This window comes from Lontra canadensis, unplaced genomic scaffold (assembly GCF_010015895.1).
Source record: "Lontra canadensis isolate GAN:19392208 unplaced genomic scaffold, GSC_riverotter_1.0 scaffold117, whole genome shotgun sequence".
Taxonomy (NCBI): Eukaryota; Metazoa; Chordata; class Mammalia; order Carnivora; family Mustelidae; genus Lontra; species Lontra canadensis.
Window position 1 is genome coordinate 648,056 of NW_022631111.1, and position 25,513 is coordinate 673,568.

General features: G+C 48.9%; 1 protein-coding gene across 4 annotated transcripts in view; it reads right to left on the minus strand.

Annotated features, from left to right (window-relative positions):
* Nucleotides 1-201: 201 nt before the first annotated feature.
* CCDC93 (coiled-coil domain containing 93) overlaps nt 202-25,513 on the minus strand; it is an 86,130-nt gene continuing 60,818 nt past the window's right edge. For 2 of the 4 annotated variants that reach the window (XM_032840919.1, XM_032840918.1), the window contains exons 14-24: nt 23,062-23,135; nt 21,797-21,878; nt 21,265-21,336; nt 19,941-19,994; nt 18,190-18,252; nt 15,961-16,069; nt 12,131-12,213; nt 11,018-11,055; nt 9,592-9,676; nt 5,090-5,203; nt 202-602 (exon numbers count right to left, since the gene is read on the minus strand). In XM_032840919.1, the coding sequence (XP_032696810.1) occupies nt 549-602; nt 5,090-5,203; nt 9,592-9,676; nt 11,018-11,055; nt 12,131-12,213; nt 15,961-16,069; nt 18,190-18,252; nt 19,941-19,994; nt 21,265-21,336; nt 21,797-21,878; nt 23,062-23,135 (828 nt within the window). In that variant the 3' untranslated portion in view covers nt 202-548. Of the gene's footprint in view, nt 603-5,089; nt 5,204-9,591; nt 9,677-11,017; nt 11,056-12,130; nt 12,214-15,956; nt 16,070-18,189; nt 18,253-19,940; nt 19,995-21,264; nt 21,337-21,796; nt 21,879-23,061; nt 23,136-25,513 lie in introns of those variants that run through there. The other 2 variants (XM_032840923.1, XR_004380687.1) reach the window with 2 other exon arrangements.

Consider the following 25,513-nt stretch of genomic DNA (forward strand, 5'->3'; position numbering starts at 1 on the left):
CGTGGGCTGGTCATTCAGCTAAAAGCCTTTGCTTACTAAAAAAAAAAAGAACCAAAAAACCTCAGGTGACTGAGCTGAGCTCTGGGTCAAATGGGCTGTTTCTGCTCCCTGGGCCACTTGCTGGCTGCCCAAGGCGCAGGGCCTGGATTTTATACTTCTGTCTCCCTCAGTGCCTACTTCTCAATGGTTGCTCAATTAACATCTGCTGAACAAGTGAATTCCTTTTTATTCAGAGTCCACACAGATACAGGTACCTTCATATGTGCAATGTTACTGGAGAAATTCAAGCTGACCTGACACAGAACAGATACTGCCCGCATTTCTTCATAGGATGACGGGTGTTCTCCAAGCCACCACGTCTGCACCGTCTGATTCCATCAACAACAGAGAGATGAAATGGAAGCAAATGGGAGAAAGAAAATATCCTGGTGCTGCGATCATGGCCCCTGCATCTCTCTACGGTAGTGCTCAGAACTATCTTCACCATCTTGCAGTTGATAAATGGCGTTAAAAAAAAATCGACGACATACGGTGATGTCTGGGGATCTTCAGGAGGCCTTGGCTCTCATCTTGGACAGCAGCACCTCATTCTTGCGGCCCTCCTGGAGAGGAAACAGAGAATGTGTCCATTAGCTTTCCCTAGTCCCCGGAGACACAGCAACGGGCCGACTAGACCAGGCCCCGTGCACGATGGCACTAGCACTGTGGAGCGGCCGGAATGGGTTCACCTGGTCTCTGGTGCCAAAATTACTATAACGACAACTGGCTTCTGGACTGTCAGACGGAGAGCAGGTGAGGATTAGGCACTATCCTTCCAAAAGACTTCATGGAGCCCCTGTAGCCCTCAAGGGGCCAGAAGCAGCCAGCAGACACTTAAGCGCCAATCCTGGACCACTGTTGTAAGGAAGGAAGGGGAAGGTACTCGGAGCCCGCAGCTGAAGGAGTGATGAAAGGCAAACCTAGTTCACACAGCAAGCAGAACACATGGCCAAGTTCTCACCCTGACAACAGCGAAGACTGGGTACATTCTTAGCTTTAAGAAAACAAACTCACAGAAGACTAGGAGAGAGACATGCACTGAGGGACCCTCCTCTTTTACAAATAAGCTGTATGAGATCCATGACTACATGTACTGAGGGAGGTCACTGGTCCTAGGCCCTGCGTGTGGAACCTGATGTCACCTCTGCATCACTCTGTACCTGCCTCTTCAAACATGACCCAGAGCTGCTCACTACACATGCTCCTTCCCTCTTGTTCCCACTGGCCTTGACAGCTCAGGATACCTCAATCTGCTGGCAATCACTGTCCCCTCCATCCTTGGGTCCCGTCACCAGGAGCTGGCTTTAAACTGAGAAGTGAACATGGTAGCAGGAAGGGCCTGGAGAGGCAAGCTGGAGGGGCCCGGCCTGAGAGTGAGGCCAGGCGTCCAGAAGCCATACTCCCTTGGAGAGGCCCTTAGTGTGGAAGAAATTCTTCCACCCTTGAGCCCTCTGCATCCAAGACCCCCAAAGTCAACATTTCCATCTCCCCGGACCTAGCTAGGTGCTCCCAGCTCTCTGCAGGCCCTTGGTTCTTTCTGGCAGTATCATAGCTCATGGCTGCAGGAACCCTGTTTTTACTAAGTGCCAGTTCACGTGCAGGTACTCAGCCTTCTCCTGAGGGCTGGGCTCTGGGCCGGGGGTAAGGCTGAATGACTGTCAGAAGCAAGGCACTCTGACACTTTCTGACCGCAGGTTCTTGGAGGGGGAGGCAGTTCACTGGTCCTGGGGCGCGGGAAGAGAAAGACCTTTAGTAACATTTGTTTTACTAGAGAAGAAAGTCTTCCTGTTTAAAAGGAGTTACTGAAAATAAAATAAAATGAGTTACTGAGATTTGCTTGGGGAGAAAAGCTTTAGCCAAAAACGAAGTGCTGGTGTGTTGGCAAAGACGGAAGAAAAGGCAGAGAGTCGTACTATTGTGACTCTCTCTACTTCTGTGTATTTTTTGAAAATTTCCATAATAAAAAAGATAAAACAACAAAGCCATGAATAAATACATTCAGCTGTCACCCACTTTTACTTCTAAATGAGGCAAAACAACTCAGCAGTGTCTGCTGCACGTAGCATCCTCAGGAGGGGCCAGGGTACGCACAAGACGCCGACGTGATGCCGGGACATCTCAGGACAGGTGTCCTCCCGTCACGTGCTATGTGTGAGCACTGATGAAGTCTCATGCAATCTACTGGAGGCCTTTGGGGAAGCTACAGAATACTGTCCATCTGTTCAAAGCAAATGCAGAAAGGGTCCTTTAGGCATTTCCTTCTAGAAGAGAAGGGAAACAACCTCCTTGCCTCTGTTTCTCTCCTACTGGAGACCGCATATGGCCCACCACGTGCCGGACATGGAACGTCAGCCTCCTCGAAACTGTACTCAGAGTCAGCTTCATGAAAAAGCACGGCCTGCACTCGTCAGTGCGAGGCTAGAATTTAAAGCTCGCTTTGGGGACCTTAAGAGAGACTGTGGTTTAGAGAGATGGCTAATTAACGTGACACAGCAGCTGAAGAGACTTCAGAGTACGTGTTGTTCCCCGGCAGACTTGCTGTCAGCAAACCCGGCTAAGACGAGCAAGCCCACGGAGACTCGGACATCACTGATGTTCGTAACCAGTGTCCCGACGCCAGAGGAGGCTGGGGCTCAGGATGACGGGGGCGCCATCGCGGCTCAGTGAGCACGCAGGACACAAACCCACTGATGGGCACGACAGAGGTGGCCAGGGCCGGGCTCTGGATGCTGCGGTTATGCTCTGCGTGCGGCTGCTGGCGCGAGCACCAGAGACTGGGAAATGGTGGGCACAGAGAACCCAGCAGAGAAGACCAGGCAGGCAGGGGAGAGACAAGGACAGCGAGCAGAACAGAGAGGGTTCTGGAAGAAGAGCCTGGGACGAAGGTTTGCTCCTGCAGACGGATCTTCCACCATACAGGAGATCTTATCAGGTAACTGTCCTCTTGTGAAAGAGCAGCACCGCTCCGGCTGAAGAAGCCGGGCGGAAACCAGGTAGCTGCAAGCCTCCACTGCCTCTTCTTCCTCAAGCTGCAGCAGCCCCAAGAGGGGCCATGTCACCTCAGATGAGCGGGTGGAAGAAGTTCAAGATTTCAGAACACTGACACGCAGTTGCTAATTTTAAATCCTTGCCAAGTGAAATGTTAAAAAAGAAAAAAGTAGTAAATACTATCACTTTCACGTCAAAAAACAAGAAAATAGACTGTTTTTTCGTTTTTTAAAGGTGAGTCCCTTAAATGAAATCTATTTAGTTGTCTGAAGAACATACACTCCCTTTCCTCTTTTTCCCCTGACTTGTTCTGGATGGAGGAAAACAGCACAGGCAGGCACACGGTCTGGGGGTCTCAGTGGCTTGGAGGCACCCCCTCGTGTTCCCTGGTACAAGAGGCTCTGCGCCCAGGGAGACAGGAACACAGAAAGTCCGATGCTTACTGTCCCTGAAGGAACCGCTGCCTTAGGAGGTCATCTCAGTCCTGAGAGTGCGGAGTACGAGAATGAGCTTGTCCACTTTGCTTTTATGTGCTTTGATTTGGACAGCTTATACTTACCCTCCTCAACTTCTCTGTTTTCTGTTTCTGTTGTCAAAAGGGAAGTGCTGGCTTGCCCAAGCAACATTTCATTCCTCCCTGCTGGGCCTTTTCTCTTTCTGAATTATTTGCATTAAAGGGGAAAAAAAGTTCTGCTGGGGAGCAGTGAGTCCTGTTTGATCCCTCAGCTCACTCATTAGCCCTTCCAAAACTTCAGCTCCAGCCCCTACTAACCACACGGGGCTCCTAGACCCTGAGGACTTCACCCAGTCACTCTCCCAGCTGCCCAGCCTTAGGTCTCCTGCTACGCCCATGGCCAAGTCCACACCCGAGAGAGACCTTCCCTGACCGCGCCATCTCTGTTAGTGCCCCTACCCCCAGCCAAGACTAGTTATTTGTTACTACTTGTTTACTGGGATTTGTGTTTTCTAGCTTGCTGTGTCCCCAACCACAACATTAAGCTTCTTGACACAGGGAGTGGGTCTGTTTAACAACCTGATATAACCCCAGAGGCATGGAAGGAGCTGGAAGAATATTTATGGAAAGCGTGAAAGATTTTGAAATGTCTGTGGGTTGTGGCCCCCAAAAGTTAAATTAAAAAAAAGGAAAGGAGAGGTAGAAAAGGAAAAATTGGGAAGGAGAAACAGATTTTTAAAAATGTACAGAAATAAAATTTTTGGTATAAAAAGATCGTACTTTTTATTCTGCAGACCCAACACCAGGATACATACAAGCTACACCTGTAGCTGTCTATATTCAGCAATCCCGATACTCCCTGAAATCACACGGATTTGAGTTAGAAAGGGGGAAGGAATTCCTGAAAATGAAGTTGCTGATACCCCAGTAAGTGACAAAATGAAGTCTCCTTTCTGGAAAATCTTGTAAGAAAAGGACAAACACTTTTCTTTCTGAGCCCATGGAGCATGGTCCATTCCCAAATGCAGGGAGAGAAGACGGAGACAAAATTCAGCTGAGTGTTGGACATCATAGGAGGCAGACAGAGTGCTAGACACCTTTATCCCTCATGTGACCCAGCAGAAACACCGACGAGGAAACAGGTGTGAGGGGATTTAGCCACTGCCCAAGTGCACAGCTGGTAAGTGCTAAAGGCAGGTTCGAACCCAAGCCTGCCAAGCTCAAAGTTCACTTTTCCCACAGGCTTCTCAAGGTCCCTCTCCCACCTCGGATGGGACGAAGGAAAGTTCCAGATATGAAAGTGTAATGAATGCTGTTTCCAGGTGGCCTTTGAAGCTATTTTCTTATGGGTTTAATATGCTTACTAAACGTTAGGGGAATGAAAATGAAGACGTGATGTCTCTCAGAATGTTCGAGACTTGAGAATGGGCCGGCGAACCACACAGTCCTGAACTAGATAGATGCGGTACTTCACGGTGGGATCACACAGCTGTGGCCCATCCCCAGACCAGTGGGGAACCAGGCGACCGCTCTGGTTTTTCAAGGCTTGTCCTGAGACATACACAACCCCTCCACAGCCTTCTGTGGCTGGCCCCATCTCCGCCTTACCTCCTTGAACTCCTTCACAGTCTTAAAGTACAGCCTCTGCTTTTCTAACAGTTCCAAGTACTGGTCGTTCAACTGGTCTCTTCGCATCTTGTTCTCTTGCTTCTTCTTTTCCATCTGTGGAAATAGTTTGGGAAATGGGGAGGAAGGGGCACATTGTGACCAAGGGCTGCTGGCAACACTCAGAAGGCAACTGTTACCAATATCTTCATGCACTTCCAGTATTTCTCTTTCTGCACACCACTTCTGAGACTGACCTATTTATTTGGGTGAAATTACATAGAAGCCTCTCTCATTTCTTCAGCAGTTCTAATACTAGGAACTAACTGTCCCATTTGCGTGCGTGTGTGTGTGTCTACAATTTCACAATCAGCAGCCTGGTGCTTCTCAACCAGGGGCTATTCTGGCCCCTGAAGGGCATGAGGTAGTGTCTGGGGATGGATTAGGTAGCCACAGCTGAGAGGAGAGGGTCCACTAGGAGCCAGGGATGCCGCTAAACCTTCTACAATGTGCAGCCCAGCCCTCACACATGACAAGGTGTCATCTGGTCCAAAATGTTAACTGTGCTGAGGCTGAGGAACCCCTATGTAAATAACTGAGTCTGCTTTCATGCATTATTTCCATACATTTTCATAGTATTTCCATGCTATTATACACTTTCTACAATCAAAACCTAAAAAACTCAAGGCACCTGGGTGGCTCAGTGGGTTAAAGCATCTGCCTTCAGCTCAGGTCATGATCCCAGAATCCTGGGATCGAGCCCTGCATCGGGCTCTCTGCTCAGCAGGAAGCCTGCTTCTCTTCCGCTCTCTCTCTGCCTGCCTCTCTGCCTACTTGTGATCTCTGTCTGTCAAATAAATAAATACAATCCTAAAAAAAAAAAAAAAAAAACCAAAAAAACTCTAAGAATATTCCCAATCTTACTGCTATTTTACCCATTTTTCTATTGGTGGAAAATTTAGAGTGTTTCCAGGACAGTGACCTCATAAATACAGGATGCATTTGGGTTAAAGAGATTTTCCTAAGGTACCTAACAGCTTAATAGTTGAACAAATATTGCGTGTTTACCCTGAGGACTAAATGTGGTGGTGACGAGGTCACGTCACTGTTCCCATGGAGGGTGCGAGCTAGAGGGGCTGATGCTAACCACGCATCTCGCACAATGAGCTCTGTGTGCAAAGTCCTATTCGTGATCACCATTGTGAAGACAGTGACAGGGCTGCGGGACGAGAGGTGGGTGGGTGCACGGCCCCTTCAGGCTGGAGGGTCAGAGAGGGCTCTCTGAGGAGATGACATTTGGGCAGAGTCGGCAGTGGTATGTGCATGATTTCCAGCAGCAAGTGAGAGCATCGCGGATGGCGAGGGCAGAAAGCTGTGGAGGCAGCTGGTGCCTGGCTCACGGCAGGTGCTCACGAGTGCGTTGGACAGACTCACTGGCCTCTGACGCCTGAGCAGGGCTTCTGAGGTATGCATTGGAAGGGACTGCCCAGTAAATTCAGGTTAAAGCTTCACTGGCTGCGTGGGATCCCAGGCATCCCCAGGCCCATCACCTGGTGAACTGCAACCCGGTGTCCCCAAAGCCTATCCCACCCACAGAGTCACTGATCTGCCTGGACCACTCCTGACCATTGTCCAGCTCCTAAGTCACCTGGTGACCTGATCCTGAGCCCCCTGTCCTATACTCACTGTGCATCCCTGGACAGGTTATTTCATCTTTCGGAATGACAGGTATCCTAGTTGCAAAATAAGGATATTATCACCTAGATCACAGGTCACAAGGTACAGATGACATTAACTGTGATGTGAACGACACATCACTAGATTCACAGTAGCTCTTCAACAAAGACTAGGTTTTGTCTTCACACCGACACCCAGAATGTGAGTGGTAACAAGAAGATCGAGCCCCCTCACCCTCAGAATCAGGAGCTGACTCTTAGGTCTGAGTTTTATTTTCACATTGTCCTAGTAGCCCGTCCCCCAGGCACACTGTTCCCACTCCTTGCTCACCCCCACATCCTAGGTCAGGAGCCCCAGATTCTTCTGCTGAGCACCTGCTCCCAGGATTCACCTCCTCAGGATGAGGTGCAAATGCCTTCCAGCGGTGCGCCTGGGCGACTCAGTCATTAAGTGTTTGCCTTCGGCTTGGGTCATGATCCCAGGGAATGGGGATCGAGCCCTGCATTGGGCTCCTTGCTCTGCGCGAAGCCCGCTTCTCCCTCTCCCTCTGCTTGCCACTCCCCCTGCTTGTGCTCTCTCTCTGTCAAATACATAAAAGCTTTAAAAAAATAAAATGCCTTTCACTAAGTGACTCTCTCTTCACTCAGGAGCCCCTCTGTGTACCATGCACTGTTGCGTGTACACACTGCTGGTCTATGGTCCACTCTGTGTACATCCCACAGCCACCGATTCTGGGAGTGTGTGTGCTCCATGAGGACACAGACTCCCTGCCACATACACTCTGCGCAGGAGCCACTGCGGCATCCATACAGGGAGTACTATGGTTTTTAAAACAAATACATCAAAAAACATGCATTCAAATGCATGCTGTTCTGCAAAGACAGCCTTCTTGCATTTGAAGTGCCAGCCAATATTCAAACCTGACCGGGAACCGTCTTTGAGAACTGCCTTTGCAGTCAGCTGAACGAATTCACTCACTCAGCAAACAGTTCCTGAAAGCCCACCATGGGTCAGGTGCCGGGCTCGCCACTGGTGATGCACACACGAAGAAGAGAGCCCTCTCTGCCCGTGGGCATGCTCCCCCATCTCGTACCCCACCACCTAGCTGGGGAGGCAGATGCACAGAGCAGCCTCTTCCACCGGTCAGCACTGAGGTACCAACAGCATGAAGCCTGGGGGAGAATGGAGATGATGAATGGATGAAATCCGCTTCCTTCCCTAGGAAGGCATCTCCTGGTAAACAGGAAGGGGAAGCCAAGGGGAAAGAAACAAACCCCAAATCGATTGCCCGTGTTCTTTACTATGGACAAGAACAGCTCTGCAGGTTGCCAGGTGGCTCAGTGGCTTGAGCCGCTGCCTCTTGATTTCAGCTCAGGTTATGATCTCAGGGTTGTGAGATGGAGCCCCATATCAGGCTCTGTGCTGGGGTGGAAACTGATTAAGATTCTTTCTCTCTCTCCCTGACCCCCACTCAGCAGCTCTCTTAAATTCTCAAAAAAAAAAAAAAAAAAAAAAAAAAAAGAGCCGGTCCCTAAGGAGGAGCATGACGGCATGATGGCAGGGCGGAAAGGCCTGCCACGCTGTGATCTTGTTAAAGGCTTGTGGTCGGCTGGGCTCTCTGTGCTCCTCCTCTGTTACACCCTACCTAGCTCATCAAGAAGGGACTGTCCTGACTTGGGTTTGTGTACCCGTGCAAGGCAGGCCACGTGCTGCCTCACAACTACTTTCATTTTTGGGGCCGAATAGTTTTGTCACTAGTAGTAATTGTTTTTTTCCTCCACTGACATCATTTTATTGAAGTCACTAATGGGGAGATTAGTTTTTTTCTAGAGGGGAAGGGATATAAAGAGCTTCTGCCCTTAGTTCATCTCTTGTGAGATGAGATTATAGGCAGCGTGAAGGTTTACCATCTGTGTGTGGGTTTTTACGATGACAAGTACCACAGACACTCTTTCCTTTGTGTGTCTGAATTCTGGCGTCACTCCCAATATCATTCTGTCCAAGCTCGAGACAGCAGGTGCCCTGAGTCCCCAGAAGGTCACACGGCCATGCCTGAGGACCATTCCAGTGTGATCCATGTTTTTAAAGGGATCAAAAGTAAGAGATTTGGGAGTATTAGTGAGTTCTCGTCTGGTTATAACAGCAGAAAATTGTGACTACGTCTGATTTCCAGACAGTCATCAAATTCTTACTGTTGTCAAAATGGCCCAAGTGCAGAGCCACAGACTGATAAAAACTCCGTGCTGGCCCCAGACTGAATGATTCTCTGTAAAGCTATCTCTGGAACTCTCACAATGCTTACTGATACCTCTCTTCTATTCTGAGGCATAACATCCTCTCACTTCAGAATTCAGTTTGGTAATTATTTGCATTTTTTATAGAAGATTCCTGAAAACTAAAATGCTCTCAGGATCCTAAGGAATGAATCTCTAATGGCAGAATTAAAGGAACCAAAGATCCAGTGAGGAAGAGACTGTGAGCAAGAGAAGACGACGCTGGTGAAAGTTGGTTTCCCCACCTATACAATGGGGGTAACACTACTCACTTAGGAACCTTCTAGGAGGACTAGCACCAGGCTTGGCCCATAGTGGGTGTTCAATCCATGGGGCTACTGTTAAGAGCTGCCTTTAAATCACCAGCCTGTGGAGCTGGCACTGCCCACTGCAGGATCAGAGGCATGCTGGGCACACACTCTGTGGACACTGAAGGTGGGTCTTCAGGACTGGGAGCACATTCTCAAGACAAGCAGAAGAGGCCTGCTCTTCCCAAGACCTTTTCTGAAACCAGGTTGAGATCCCAGCTGTACTACAGAAAACGAGCCCTCTCACCTTCATTCTGCTCTGCTTAATTCCTTCTACGATCTGTTCCATCTGACGTAAAAACTGGTCCCGGGCAGTAGGGGAGGCCATGGCTCTGAAAGGAACAATCAGCAGAGTGAGGAACAGAATGCGGGACACTGAGGAAGGGGGAGGCATCGAGTCCAAGGCAGTTAGGAATTCTAACCTCCGAGGAAGGCATGACAATTAGCCTCATCTCATAACTGAATATTAATCTTTTCTCACTTTCTCTACAAACTGCTTAATATGTATTTACGTAAAGTAAAACAAAATGTTATTAAAATCAACAAAAACATTTCTTACTTTGATGATGACTTACACTGCCTAAAAAATGATTTCCATTTAGTTTTTAGAAATCTGAGGATTTGGAGGCACTGCTCCAGACTGGTAAACCTCTTCTGAGATTTTCCTAAATACACGGTCAGGAAACCTGGTCCTGTTTCTCAAGGCAGCAGCTAAATGAGTGGATTTCCTGGTGTCCTGAAACTGTCCCCTTCACTTCCTGTTCTGCACTGGGAATGGCACCACAAGGATACAAGCCCACAGACACAGGGACTGAGAATTCTTCCACAGGATGGCTGACAGAGCAGAGCTCATCATGGCACCATCGAACACCGTAGTGTCTCTCAATTATCAGGAAATAATGAGGAAGTCACCATTTTTAGAAATGTCACAGGGCTATAAGTCACTAACTGAATCTGAATCTTATCAGGGAGCTGTGATTTTTAGTTAGAAATGAAGCTTAAGATCTAGAGTTTGTAATCCATTCAGATCTTAGTTACCGGTCACCTGCCAGGGGCTAAGAGAGGTTTGTGCTGGAAGCAAAAGGAGACTGCTGTATAGACAGCAAGCCCTGGGCTGCTGGACGATGAGCAGACCACTGGGCACGCGTGAGGGCTGGTATGACTTGGGTGCAGGTGGGCCTTGCCATATAGTTCTTGGGGAAAAAGAATTCCTATCTGAATAAAGTTGTTTAGAAGATGCACAGTGACCTAAAAGCAAAATCTATCATTAGATTTAAAAATCTTTTTATAAATTAGATTATTTCATTATCTAGATTGTGAAGCATCTTTACGTGCTCAAGAACTAATGGTATTGATCAAATCTTAACAAGACAAAAAAAAAAAAATAAACAGAGATTATACTAGTGAGGCACAAATTACTTGGAAGTTACTTCTTTCCCCAAGATATTCCTTGGTGTTTCTCAAACTCCCTCTAACATCATGGTATTTTTGCAAGAACCCTGAGACTATGTAAAGCAGGACACAGGTGCACTTCGCAGTAGGGGTGAAAGCGTAAAAACCACCCGTCTAGCCTCATCTCGCCCCTTGTACTTGCTACCGGCAGGGAGGTGAGCAGAATGCACTGTGCAGGGTACACCCGGGTACTGATGGGAAGGAGGCCTGCCAATACTTACTGTGAGAAGTTCTCATGAATTGAGTTCAGCAGGCTGATCTGAGGAGGAGAGGAAAAGAAAAAGGAAAACCTATAAGCAAAAGGAGGTAAGAGCCTGCCATGTGCCCGTCACTGTGGAAGACCAGATATAGAGAAAAACAGAACTCAATGCCCCTCCTCAGAAGTGTCCTCTAGGAAGACAGAGATTGATCTGGTTTGGCTGACAACAGCCCAGAAAGGGGACACTAATTACACAGGCCTCCATTTGGGGCCATGTGAAAGATGCACCTGTGATATGGTTCTTATTGAGGGGTAATCAGTGTGGGTTGGCCCAGTGATGAAATGGAAACAGATTCTGCTGACCTGGAGGTGAGGGGTGGGCAGGACTAGTATGTGCCTGGCGTCACCAGATGCAAGGACCTTCACCGTCATTTCCCATTCTGTCTCCGTCACAGTCATACAAAGCAGGTGCAATTCCCTCTTTACAGAAAAACCCCTAAACTTGTCCAACTTGAAAGCGCATACACTCGCCACTGCGCTATGCTGCTCCTGTGAAGACCGCATTGTTTCTTTTCTTCTTCCTTTAACTACAGCTGCACACCCTGCCGGCCTGCTCCAGTCATCTGCTGCTGGATGGGAGGGAGCCCCGAGTCATGAGTGGATTTACGCAGAGCATCGGAATGATGCGGAGGGCAGCGTCAGTGTCTGGGGCAGCTTCCTCATTCTTGGCGAACGGTGATGACGAAATAGCTAGTTTCCCCGCATCAACCTGAATAAGCCCACCATCCCCATTTTATTTTGCTGCTTCCTCCCTTCCTTTAAAACTCAAACGTAACTTTTGCCAAGCCGGGCTCCCTCCCTGTGAGCCTGTTGTGTTTGTTTCTAGATGTCATTTCTCATAGGGCACCACGAAACCGCGCTCCACCAGTTCCACGTGGGCCCAGGTGCACGTGCAACGTTAGCTCCGACGTGACCCTTCCGCTCTAACTTTGTGACCCAGCACGGGGCGCACAGCAGGCTCTCCTTCCACTTAATGCTGACGGCCTCCTGCTCAGTTCATCTGACCTTCCAGAGGTCAATAGCCCTGGTCTCTGATCATCTGATTAAGTTATTTTCTTTTCATACAGGTTCTTACCTCTTTTTCCAAATACACCTTTTTATCATCCAGGGTATTATACAAAGTGAAGAACTGCTTGGTTTCTTTGTGCACTGCTGAAACTATAAATGCAAAGAAATCGACACACGAATAAGAAAATGGATCAGAACACTCCTAAGCATCCCCTGCCCCAGGAAGCCCGCCCACAGGAGCCCGGTGTGCTCAGGTGTCTGTGCAGAAGCCCCAGTGCACACCAGCCTGTGCAGAGCTGCCAAGGGCGCGGGAGCCAGCCTCTTGTGACTGGCCCAACTGGGACGAGGGGCTAGAGGAACCTGGCAGCACCTGGGACAGGCGGGTTTCTCAGGTAAGGTGTCCGGGTCGAGCAGGGGGAAGTGGCAAGGATGAGGAAACCCATGCCACCTCCTCCTGTCATGTGGCTTCCCTTCCTTCCCACATCGCTCACGAGCAGGACCCATAACGTCTGCTCCTTTTTGTAATCCCTATGCTTAGCAGGGGCCTATACAGCAGGGCCCCCCAAAATACCTACAGGATGAATGACATGCCTAACCCAGGGCAGCATATGTACCTGGTAAGTATGAATATTCTTCCCATTTCTGTGCATACGACTAGGGGGGGAAGGTCTTATTTACCAGGCTCCCAGCACCCTCTCCTGTAGCATGACTCTGCACCTCTGTCCGCCTCATGTTCTTCACTCTTCCCTACAGAATGACTTAGGAGGAAAGCACCAAATTCCAGGACTGGGACTGGGCCGTATTCATCAGAGGACGAGGTCAATGGGAGGAAGGGTTCCGGCCCCAGCTCATCCTCCTGCTTTGTGGCTGGGTGCTTGGGTGGCCCCCACATGGCTCTGAGCCCATGTGCCATGTGCCTTCCTCATTGCTCTGAGTTCTCTTAGCAATCCATGACCTGGATTGACAATCAGGCTTTGGGCCTAACCTGAGCCCTCCGACATAGGTGGAACCAAAGATCCCGACATTAAATGGTGATCAGGCACTGGCCAGATGACAGTGGGGTCTGTCTCCCCAGGGGCTCTTGCTCCTTGAACACAGATTCCCTCTGGAGCAGCACAAGTCAGGGGAGGAGAGAGAGGCACAGCAGGCCATGGGCACTGGTGGTTTCCTTGGGTGACTCCCACTAACACTTAACCCTGAATCTTTAAGCAAACTGGCCAACTTTTAATTTTATCACCCAGTGATAGCTATGTCCTCCCACAGCAGGGTGGGGACTGGCGATGCTGTTGTACACGTTTGGTAACAGAAATAAATAACCCAATACAAGTGTTCTGAGGCAACAGTTAAAAACGTTCCCAATATCAAAATGTCTAATTTGTAACAAAATCACTACATGAACTACTCAGCATAAAACACGATTCTTTTTTTTTTTAAAGATTTTATTTATTTATTTATTTATTTGACAGAGATCACAAGTAGGCAGAGAGGCAGGCAGAGAGAGAGGAGGAAGCAGGCTCCCTGCTGAGCAGAGAGCCCGATGTGGGGCTCGATCCCAGGACCCTGGGATCATGATCTGAGCCGAAGGCAGAGGCTTTAACCCACTGAGCCACCCAGGTGTCCCTAAAATACGATTCTTGCTCAGAACTTCAGAACAATGGATTTCAAGCCTGGCCAAAACATGGAACAGTCTGGGGAGTTTTAAAATCTCATGACCAATGAAATGAGATTTTCTGGAGGTGGGGTCAGGTGATTACAATAGGTAGCCAAGGCTGAAAATCACTGCCATAAACCAATCAACCTTTAGTTTTGTTGCTCAGGAACATCAGGATAGATGTTCCTCTATCCAGATCAAGGACTGGGTGGGGGCTGTAGATATTTGACAATAATAATGAAAATGATATAGATATTTTGGTGAAACTCCTTGAAAATTTCTTTGATGTAAAAATGTGCTATAAAAAGGACTTGAACATGTGTCAAATTTTACTCTGAAATACACAGATGCAAGGTATTGTTGATTATTATTACTGTTAAAAGCTGGAAAGTAGGGGCACCTGGGTAGCTCAGCGGGTTAAGCTCTGCCTTTGGCTCGGGTCATGGTCTCAGGGTCCTGGGATCGAGCCCCGCATAGGGCTCTCTGCTCAGCAGGGAGCCTGTTTCCCCCCCCCACCCCTGCCTACTTGTGATCTCTGTCAAATAAATAAATAAAATCTTTAAAAAAAAAAAAAAGCTGGAAAGTAGGCAGGGATACAGAATTACAGGGAAAGACTGAACTTAAGGCAGAAACTATTTTCTGCTGAGAAGCTGCCACTGTTGATACCTGGCGCAGACCACCTGAACCAAGCTCAAGGGCCGTATACAACATCAGGATGGGGGCAGGCAGGAAGGGAAGCATGACTCCGACCCGAGTAAGGACACTGCTCTGGCCTGAACCAGGAAGGATGTTCGAGAGGCCAAGAGCCCAAGGCAAAACCTGAGGGGGATTCTAGAAGAAGGGATGGAGTCTGCCAAGTGAGAATTGCAGGACAGTGGCATTCTGGACTTGGGGAGCAGCTCACAGGCCAAAAGGCAGATGTCCTCACGAGATGGGTGAGACACTGAGGGACAGCCGGGGAAGCTGGCCTGACTGATGCAGGACATTGATCAGTATCATGAGGACCTGAAGATCCTCCAATGATTATGGAGAGCTACTCCATGTTAACGCTTTTAAAGCAAGAGTATAAAGTGATCAAATTTCTGTTTGGGAAAGACTTCTCAGACAAGAGTGCAGACTCTGGGCAGTGATGAGAAGGTGGCTACAGCAACAGTCCAGAAGAAACGGACTTGACCATTACTTGGAGACAGAACCAGAAGAGCAGCGAGAGCCAGAGAAGACTAAGGGGCTGGGAGAGCTAGACAGTGATCCCCGTGACCAGAAGGAGAAACAGGGTAGGGAGGCTGAATTCAGTTTTGTATATGCTGGGTCTGAAGAGTTGGGAAGGGGTCCCAGGCACAGGTAACGAGAGGAGTCAAGGTCTAAGCTGTGTGTCAAAGTGCATGGTGTGTAGAGGGGTGGTGTGTGCACTGGGGAAGCCAGAATGTGGGCTCGGAGAAGGAAAGGCGGGCTCCAAGCAGGCTGCTCAGACTGGGGAGGTCCTGGAGATAAGGAGGAGAAATGTTTTCTTCAGGAGGCCCACAGCACTCCTGAAGACTGGTCAGCAGAGAGAGAGGGCACATGACAGGGGGTAAGGGACTCAGACCAGCTAACGGTCATTGAGCTGAGCTCTGACACAATTAAGAACAGTTACAACAGTGGCAGTGGGAACAGAGTGGCAGTGACAACTCTGAGGGTCACTCTGAACCTGACAGGACCAGCTCACTGATTCCAGCTGAGGGAGACCCAGTCCTGGATTACTGGGTGAACACAGTGCTGTCAAAGTCAGGACCACATGGGCAAGAAGGTTCACCTAGAAGAACAGTGACCAAGGACTGATCCAGAGGCCTGTATCATGGAGTGCTCATGTCCTGGGTAAGGCTGGAAAGCGGACGGGGAGCTCAGTGGCCAAACGGCTGACCAGGAAGAGGGTGCGTTCAAAACGTCACGCTAGGAGCTCAGTGAGCTCTATCTGGCCATAGAGAGGGCGGCAGAGTGTCCCAGGGCTGCTCTTGGGATTAAGAGTCACTTAGCAGTGGACTCTGCGGAATGAGGGCCCAGGGGGCCCGAGATGGCAGGTGGTGGTTCTCACTGACTGCCACGATGCACGCCCTCGCCCACGCACATGGGACAGAACCCTTGCCCCCCGTGCCTCCCAGGCTCAGTGTGGAGTGATGCACGCCCTAGCCCACGCATGTAGGACAGAACCCTTGCCCCCTGTGCCTCCCAGGCCCAGTGTGGAGCATGACTGTGTTCACTGCACCTACTCTGACGGTAGAGTTCAATGAATCTCTTCTGATACTGTATTAACTCAGCTCGGCTGGGGACTTCGTCAATCTTGCGGTGCAAAATCGCGATTTCTCGATTTCTTCGAGCCTAAAACCAAAAGGAAGGGGGAGACAATGCTATTTGGTAAAAGATCTTACATGTTCTCTGGGGAGCCAAAATATTGCCCCACCTCCTTCTGAGCATAACCGCATACCCCACCCCAAAATCTGCTATTGGCTTGAGGACCCCATCTCAGACGGCCCCTCCTCCCACTTTGCAACACAGGGAAAAGGTGTGTGTGTGTGGCTATGAACTAGAACCAGAGACGGCAGCAAATGAATGGTGAGGGATGGAAGAGTCCGAGTGGGAAGGGCTTCTGTGGACAGCCCTCAGCCATCCCTCCAGGCCCCAGAGGACTCGAGCAGCTGACTCCGCCATCAGCAGAATGGACACCACCCTGCTACCTCCATATAAATTCCAAATTCCTTAGCCTACTGAAACGCTTGAACAACTTACTCCTATGGTGTGTTCCTCCTACTTCTGCCCTACCATGGACTGGGGGGTACAGCAGGCAAACTGGCCACTGACGGCACCTGAGGAGGCAGAGCAGTGCAGCGTGGCTGGGCTCTCACACCGTCCCCTTTCTTCTGTGCCACCTCATCTCCCTTGCCGGCCTCCCTGCTCACAACAGCGCATGGGGGTCTCTAAGTACCGGGGAAATGCAAGCCTCCAGGAGAGAAACCCACCAAACCCAGAGCAAGGTCTCTGTGGGTCTGGTCAGAGGGGAAAATGTGCTTGTCCTGTTGGCCAAGGCTCCCCTGTCCCTGGGGGCTCAGGCTTAGACTCCTGCATTGCGTTTGTTTGTTTCAGGAATCTTACTGCTTTTACTCCATCTGTAGTCTTTCCTTTTCGACTGGCTCCTTCTCACCAGCATTTAGATAGGCTAACGTCCCTCACCCCTCAAAAGCCTTTCTATTTGGTTGAGTGCCCAACTTTTAAGAGCCGCAAAGAGATCTCAGTAACACTCCTACACACACAGACACACACACCCTTGAACCTTGTTCTTTTTTTAATGCTTCTTCTCAGTGAATAATACAAGTACCCACCTGAGTCAGAAATTCAAGCACCAGCTTCTCAATCTCTCCTGTGCCAGTTCATGTCTGCCTGGGCCCATGGTCCCCACTCTGGCTCAGGCCCTCAGGAGGCTTATGGTTTTACTGTAGCTTCCCTTTAGCGAGTCTGAATAGCTGCTAAATAGAGAGTCTAAATAGCTGCCCAGGATAGGCAATTTGCATAACAACTCCCTTGTACTTGCATGGATAGGGATATATCTTGGTTCTCAAATAGCCAGCCAGCTCCCGGATGATGGGCCATCCCTTTTCTATTCCTGGCGCCTAGCACAGCACTGAATATCCATACAGGAAACACAGAGTCACAAAGTCTTCAAGGATGCAGCTATATATTTTCCAGGTTCCATTTAATTCTGTTTCTTTAAAGATTAGCAGTGTCCCTGTGCCAAGGACAAATCTGATGTACTGAATTTAACCAAACAGCTCAGCAAAGGAAGCAAGAGCCAGAGATAGGAGAGAGGGGCTAACAAGGCCCTGCAGCCGTTTGACTGTTCCTGCCGGAGCCTGGCTTTCTCTTCCCCGAGAACAGGGAGAAGGCCCATGGCAAAGAACAACAAGGGTTAACTCCGGCCTCCGAGCTTCCGTGAGTCAGATTCTGGCAATGCCAGGGAATCGTGCAATGAAATTATGACTCTATGTGACTTCAGCTTTGGAACCAACTCTAAAACCCACTTCCCTCATATTTGATGGCTTTCTTACAAACCTCCAAGTTTATCAAATAAGACCGCTAAAATGGGCACATGATTTTAGAGGAAAAGTACTAGACAAGAGCATCGGAACCTGAAGGCTGGCTTTGGCACTTACCAGCTGCGTGACTTTGGACAGTACTTAACTGACTGGAGTCGATCTCCTCGTATAGAAAATGAAGGTAATACCTACTCTCCATGCAGGGATCGTGGTCAAATCCATCGAGATGACCGTGAAAGTAACGAACGAATGTGAGGTATTACTGTCAACATCTTAAACCACGTAGTTCCCCCCCAGACTGAAGACTGGCAAATAGCAGCCTTCGTACCCATTGTTCTTAGACACTGAGACGTCTTAGTCCTCTCCAGGATACCCAGGCAGGTGTACTTTTCTGTCCTTGCTTTTACTTACCTGTAGCAAACGGATCTTGTAAAGTTTCTCTTTCTCCATGTTATATCGTCTGTCTAGGTCTTCCTAAAAATTGGAAAAGGACACAATTATCTAGAAGCAGGAAGCTTTTGGGGTGCCTGAGTGGCTCAGTGGGTTAAAGCCTCTGCCTTCGGCTCAGGTCATGATCCCAGGGTACTGGGATCAAGCCCCACATCGGGCTCTCTGCTCGCCAGGGAGCCTGCTTCCTCCTCTCTCTGCCTACTTGCGATCTCTGTCAAATAAATAAATAAATAAATAAATAATAAAAGCAGGCAGCTTTCAATCTTCGATAAATTATTTTAAAACTGAATTTTATTTTGATCACATCTCTCCATTCCGAGGCCCCAAATTTCTTTTCTCAAATGGCCAAGTTTCGGGTCTGGGTCCCGTGTCCTGTGAATCCCTTGAAAATCTTTCAACCTCACTTTATAACAGTTCTTCCTTTTTCTGGGGTCTAGCGCTCTTAAGTGAAGTATCCTCCAAATTTATGTGCCTCCCCCCCTCCAAAACTATGATGGTAAGAAGATAATTATTAAGGAACCTGTTGTTCGAAGTCGCCGTGTTTATAGTGATACTGGTTTGCTTTCTTTCTTTCTACTTAGAGCTCTACTGTCCAACGTGATAGATGCTAGGTGTGTGTGGCTATTTAAATTTACATTAAATGAAATTTAAAAATATTCAGTTTCTCAATTGCAACAGCTGCATGTCAAGGGCTCAGTAGCACAAGGAGCTGGTGGTTGTTGTACGGAACAGCGTAGATACAGAACACTGCCCTCACTGCAGAAAGTTCTTTTGGACAGCACTAAAGCACAAGAGAGGAACTAGCTCTTGCTGAGCCCAGTGAGGTAAGAGCCATGGTGACGTGGTTTGCTGCACCAAAGCAAGCAATGAACAGGGTCAGAGGGGGCTTCTCCCCCAGCACATGTGTGTACACGTGCATGCACCCCCCACACAAACACACTCCGTCTCCTCCACAGGGCTTGGCGGCACCCAAACCCCACATGGCTGTACTACAGGACTCCTGAAGCTCAGTCTGAGGCCACAAGGGGAAGAGGTGAACATTACAGGAGGCAAACCTTTAGAGGCTTTCCTGCTTTGCTCTTCTTCCTCCTTTCCTTTTTTTCTTTCTCCTGGATGTTTATTGGAGTGTGGGGAGCATGGGTTTAACTCAGAACAGGGGTCAGCAAACTTGCCTGTTGAGCTAAGCCTCACTGCCCATTTTTGTAGATAAAGTTTTACAGGAACATAACCACGTCCTTTCATTTACATACTGACTATGGCTGCTAGAGTGAGGCTGGCACATCACACTGAAAGTATTTCCTATTTGGCTCTTTACAGTTTGCTGACCTTGAACTGTAGTACAGTAGAGAGTTCTTCCCCATGCATCACCTCTGCCCCTCAGTGCCTATGTGTTGTGACAAGCCTGTATGGCCAAGTCACGAGCCTCCCCTTCTCAGCCGAGATGCCAGAGCAGACACAGATGCCTGGGACAGGCACAGAGTGGTGGGAGAAACCCCACCAGAATGGCAGTCTTCAGGGCCATCCCTGCGGAGACCCCACTTCTGTCCGAGGGGCTACGAGTGTACAATGGGGCAAGCCCTCGAGACCCCGCCCGTGAAGCGGTGGTCACAGAGAAGACAAGTCGGCAGGAGAAGCTGTCAGGGGAAGGTACAGTGCTGGCCATTGCGCCCGAGGAAGACAGCGGCAGTGCCGACGGGTAGGCGGGCACTTACACTAGGAGTCATCACGGGGGTTAGGGCACCACGTGGCTCTCCAGCAGATAGGCTCTGAAACAAAGAAAAGGAACACACACTTTCCTGAGTAAGGGAAATGGGACAGAAGCTGTGGGTCTGCACTGCAGGAAGCAGTCGGGGTGGGCATGGGGGACAGTTCACTGACCGTCTTCAGGCCCCAGATTTTAAATTGTTCCTAAATGGGTGTCACACCCAAACAAGGTAAACGGCAACTGTCTTTGAATGGGATAATCCCTCTAACAAGATGGGACTGCCAAGAAGAAAAATAGGATCCTGAAAGTCTGATTTGTACAAACTCAGAGGCTGACTGGGCTGATGACTTGAGCCCTAAAGGTTCAGAGTTTTAGAAATAACCGGAAAGGCCATCTGGGTGTTGACGGTCCCAGGACACCACTGCACTGCACGGCCAGACTCTGCTACTCCTCCGTGCCAGGCCTGTCCCAGCAGCATGGAGGCACCTTCAAGACACACGTGCTGCACAGCCAGGGGCACGGTCCCCGAGCGGAGGGCACACAGATGGGTGCTGGTTGGCTTGGACCAGTCCCATCCCCTCCCTGAGCCTTGAGCGGCCCAAGCTAGTTCTAAAGGGAGAGAGTGCAGTCAAGGGGCTCAGAGACCAGGTCCAGCTCATGCATCCTCAGCCTAGGGGGCCTCAGAGAATGAGCCTGGAATGAACTGTGAGAAGGGAAAACACAAACAGCAATCCCTACAATCTTATTTGGTGAGAGAAACACTTTTCTTTCTGGCCTGTGTTTTAACTTAACTTTTAATGGAAATTCACACTAGCTCCTAGGAGGACCAAGGCCTCGGTCCTGAGAGCACTGGTCAGATATGTTCCATATGCCCAGCAATGTTCAGTGCTGTTGGGGCTCTGATGCTACCTCTAGTTTCTTGCTTACTGCTGCCTTTTAGGAGTGGGGCCTGTCGCTAGGCAGGAGTGGAGGATGGAATGAATAAAGCAGTGAAACACTCAGAGGACATGCTGCTGCACGGGCAACAGCAGGTTCCTAGAAATACCCTTTCCTAAATGGAAAGAGCGGCCAGACCTGTCATTCGGTTAGTCCTGTCTGGAGCTGCTGCTAAGCACACGCACTGCTGCCTTTTACCCACCAGCAGAGGAGAAAGGGCAGCCACGGAAATCTAAGACAATCCTGTGAGGAAAACAGTTGAGAAGTGTGCGTGCAGAGGACCCGGAAGTGGGCTGGTCCTTCTCAGCATCAGACTCACTGCTGGAGTCCTCCAGAAATCCTTCCGCTGGTAAGTCACAGCAGCACCTAACAGGTCCTTCGGAGCCTGCATTTACCTTTTCATCTCCGCCCGGCACTCTCTCAGCTTTCAGGTTTTCAATTTCCTGCTGCAGCCGTGTCATCTCTTCCTTTAAAAGGGAAACAAACATTGACAGAACTCAGAGTGCTAGTAAATGGACTTGGGCACACACCCGCCGCCAGACCGCCAGGGGCAAGGGCTTCTCACTTGACACACAGACAACCTACGCTGACGGGACAGCCCTGGGTCGCGTGAGGCTATTCTTTCACACTTCATGAGACTTTTAAATAGATACTTGTTCGTAAATTAATGTTTGTTAGACTGTGTTTGTGAGGCTGTGCTCTCAATCTGGGGTTTGGCACACCCAGGTACTAATCTCACTCACTTCCGGTACCTTGGGGAGCACCCACTGTCGCACCCTATTCCTCTTACTCAACTGACAGAACTGCTCTGGGAATCGACTTTTCCAATGGCACCTGAGTAGGACGCCACAAGAGGACAAGGGGAAGTAAGGTGACACATTTCACAAGAGTCTGGCTCAAGGTCTGCTGACATCAAGCAACACTTACTCGACAATGTGCTTTAAACTCTTGTTCCTGACTTTTCAGATTTTCATTCATGGCTACAAGTGCTCTCAAGTTCTGCAGGAGACTGAAAAAGGAAGACCAAACAATGACTTATGGAAAGCTGTTGTGATTTTCTGAATCACAACTAAAAAAACCAAGCTCCCAGCTAAACAGGGACTCCCTTCTTAATTTCCCTTGTCTCTCGCAAGAGCTTCCAATGGGCTCTCCACAAACGATAATTTAACTAATTACCATTTATTACCATTTAACTGACTACCATTTAAATGACATTATTAGTCATTTATACACCCAAGTCCATCAGGCCACATCCAAATAAACATCATAGAATGTAGAATTAAAATGTCAACCGCAGAGACACCAGTGAGTTCAAGAGCCCTGGGTCTCCTTGGTACCAATTACTCAGCAGTACTCAGAGCATAGACAGCATCACAACCTGTTTCTAATTTCCAGGAAAAGGAAACAAGTTGCTTAGGGTCATTAAAAGAATTAATTTGAAAATAAAAATGACAAGTATCTGACAGGACTTTGCTTCATATCACTAAAGAAGGGACTCTAATTACCAAGCCAAGTAATCTGTGGGTCCTTCTTTGCTAAAAGTGTCCTTCAAACCTGGGACTGCTCAGTCTGAGCCGGAAGTTTTTAGGATTTACAGTATCACTCAAATGACACTTAGGGAGCATGGACCAACTAACTGCTTTGGAGCTAAGAAGGTCAAATATAAGTGTGTCTTACATGTAATTTAAATTGTTAAAGACAATTAATTTAAAATGAAAAAAAAAAAAAAAAAAAGACAAAAACACCGCACCTTTAATTCCAAGGAGGCAGGGCTGAAATGTCACCGGTAAAAAAAACCTGGTAGCAAGGGCTGACTCCAAGGTGGAAGTCTGGGTGGCTGGCGCATGGGGGTGGGAGGAGGACTTTCACCACATGTGTTTTTGCTCTGTGAATGTATTATTTGGTTCTTAAAAACAAAAACCCCCCAAAAAGCAAAATCAAGAATGTGCTGCATCTGCTCCCGGGGGAATCAGGTGAAGGAGGTGGCAGATTCCATGTGGCCGCGTGTGTCAGCAGGTGCCTGAGCAATGGTGAGATGCCACATTCTGGATCAGGTGTGTGAAAGGAAAGGACTGACTCGGGGCTGGAGGCAGTGACCCTAGCTCCTTGGTCCTGTGCTCAAAACAAACCACCCGGCACTGGCAGACTTACTTTCTTTAGGGAGGAAACACACATAGGCAGAAACCTCTCACCTGGGGTCTGCTTTGGATTCTATCTTCTCCAGGGCTGCCTGCTCTTTGTCCAGTTTCTCACTGTGATGCTTCAGCTGCGAGACACGGAGAGAGAGGGAGAGAGAGACAGAGAGAGGAGGTGCTGCTGCTAGGGACTGGGGAGGACCCAAGAGTGAGCACGTCCGCCCTCCCCCGGCTCACATCTGCGCCCCACTTCCGGGGCAGCTGCCCCGGGCCGCCGGACTTGGCTGCACGCTGAGAAAACAGCTGGACGAGAGAAACAGGATGGGGGTGGGGAGCACGACAGGGAAGGTCAACACTGGACCCTTTTAGACACATTCTGATGGTCCAAGAACCTTGGCAATAGCTGTAAACCACAGCAGCAGATGGGTGGGAAGCCGAAAGCAATGCTGACAGCAGGGGCCCTTTGGCAGGTCAGGAGGAAGGGGGAATAAGAAGAGGCTACGAGGGACAGACCTGATTGAAATGCCATGCATGGCTATTAGCAGGGGAAGGGTTAAATCCATCTTCTTGAAAAACTTCACTTTCTTTTTCTGAGTCAAACGGTGAGGATTTTAAAAAAGAAATTTTAAAGAAACTCGTATTTCCATTTATGAGGTGTACTATTATATCATGGAATGCTAAGCTGTTAAGAAAAGGTAAGAATAAAGCAGCTTTTTAAGGATGATCTCTAGGATCTACTGTTAGCTGGAGGAAAACAATGTACAAAAAACTGATGCCCTGTCTTTCCAGTGTGTAGGAGGGAATTCATACCCTACATGTAGACATGTATGAAAGGATATACATGTTCCTTGTATGTGCATGAAATATTTCTGTCTCTTAAGACACTGGTTCCCCTCTGGAGAGGGGAACTCTATGGTTGGCTTACAGCACTACAACTTTTGTGCTTTTTGAATTTTGAACTGTATGAATTGTGTTACCTACTCAAAAAACAAACAAACAAACAAAACACAAGTTAAAAAACGCTCTAAGAGTACTAGCTGAAAACAGAAGAGCATAAGGTACGATCAGCCCTTCTTGCCTCCAGCCCTAAAAAAACCAGATGATGACGCTCAAACAAGGGAGCAGGTACCTCAGGGCCAAGAAGGTGGCTGACAGAGAAGCAGGGCCTTGGAGGCCTCTGTGTGGGATCAGCAGACACGGGAAGAGTGATCTGCAGGGCTGGGATCACAGCAGGAGCAGCTGGGCTAAGCGGTGAGGCTGGCTCCTCTAACGTCCAGCTGGAGCTCAAGCCCTAGAGGCAGGCAGGCTCCCGGAATTGACGAGACAGGGTGAAAGGTGGAATGTCCAGACACCACGTACCACTTACTATTGGCTGATCTCACCCGACAGGAGAACCCACCCTTCTAGAATAATCACACAAAGCCGGCTGCATACAATGGGTACAGAATCCACACAGTTGGTAATGGGAAATTTCAGAATCAAAGATAAGCATGCCACCAAGAACTATCAAATTCATGTGCAGAAAGATAAAACCATAAATGAGAAAGATAAAATTGAACAAATGAATTTTGATCTGAAGAAAGTTTATAGATCAAGAAAAACTTAGACACAATTAATGCGCTTAGAGAAATGGGAGAGAATATTGCACATACTACAAAGAATCAACCTTACACACAGGAAATTAAAGTCGTGACTGCTGAAATTAAACAGCGGACAGGCTAGAGGCAGGCAGCCTGCCGAAGCAAGGGCGTGCAGCCTCCCCGGCGGTCAAGTGCTGCCCTCTGTCCTTGACCTTCCCTGCCCTGCTCCACTTTACTCAATCCGCTGGAAAGACAGGTCTTCTGTTTTTCGGTGCTGCCAGGTTATCCTGGGAGGGCAAGTGTCGCCAAGAAGGTGAAACCAGTGCACCAGGAGGAAAAAGGGGTCAGAGTACTCATGTTGGCCAACTGTTGACTGAAACAGATAAGGAGGCTGAGGCCCAAAGGTGAAGTTCACCACTTATCCAGGGGTCTGGTCTTCAGTATTCTGACCAGGCAGGCTTCTCCAGAAGTTGCTGAGTGCTCAGTTTGGTATAGATCCCATTTCCCAAGATGAGACTCGGGGTGACTGCCCTACTACACAGTGAGTGAGCCTTTGGAGAGGCAGGGCCAGACAGCCAGTGCTGGAGTCTGGCAGCCTCTGCACGGCCTCAGTGCCCCATCTGCAGCACAAGGATGGTAATAGCGTTGCCAGCATGGTTATGGAGAGTCAGGGGACCAGTACAAGGCAGGTGCCTGGAGCACACCAGCACACACTGAGGTCGGCTACTATGATTATCTGAGGATAAGAACACTAGCTCCTATGATTGACTTAAATCACATCCCTACCCTTCTAGCACATGAAAGGAGCTCAACAAATATCTGATTTAGTGTTCAGTACAAAGAAAACGACTTCAGAGCCACTTAGGATTTATATCCTAAGGAATGTTAAGTGTCCTAGGAAACTGATATCAAGATGCTTTGCCTTTAAT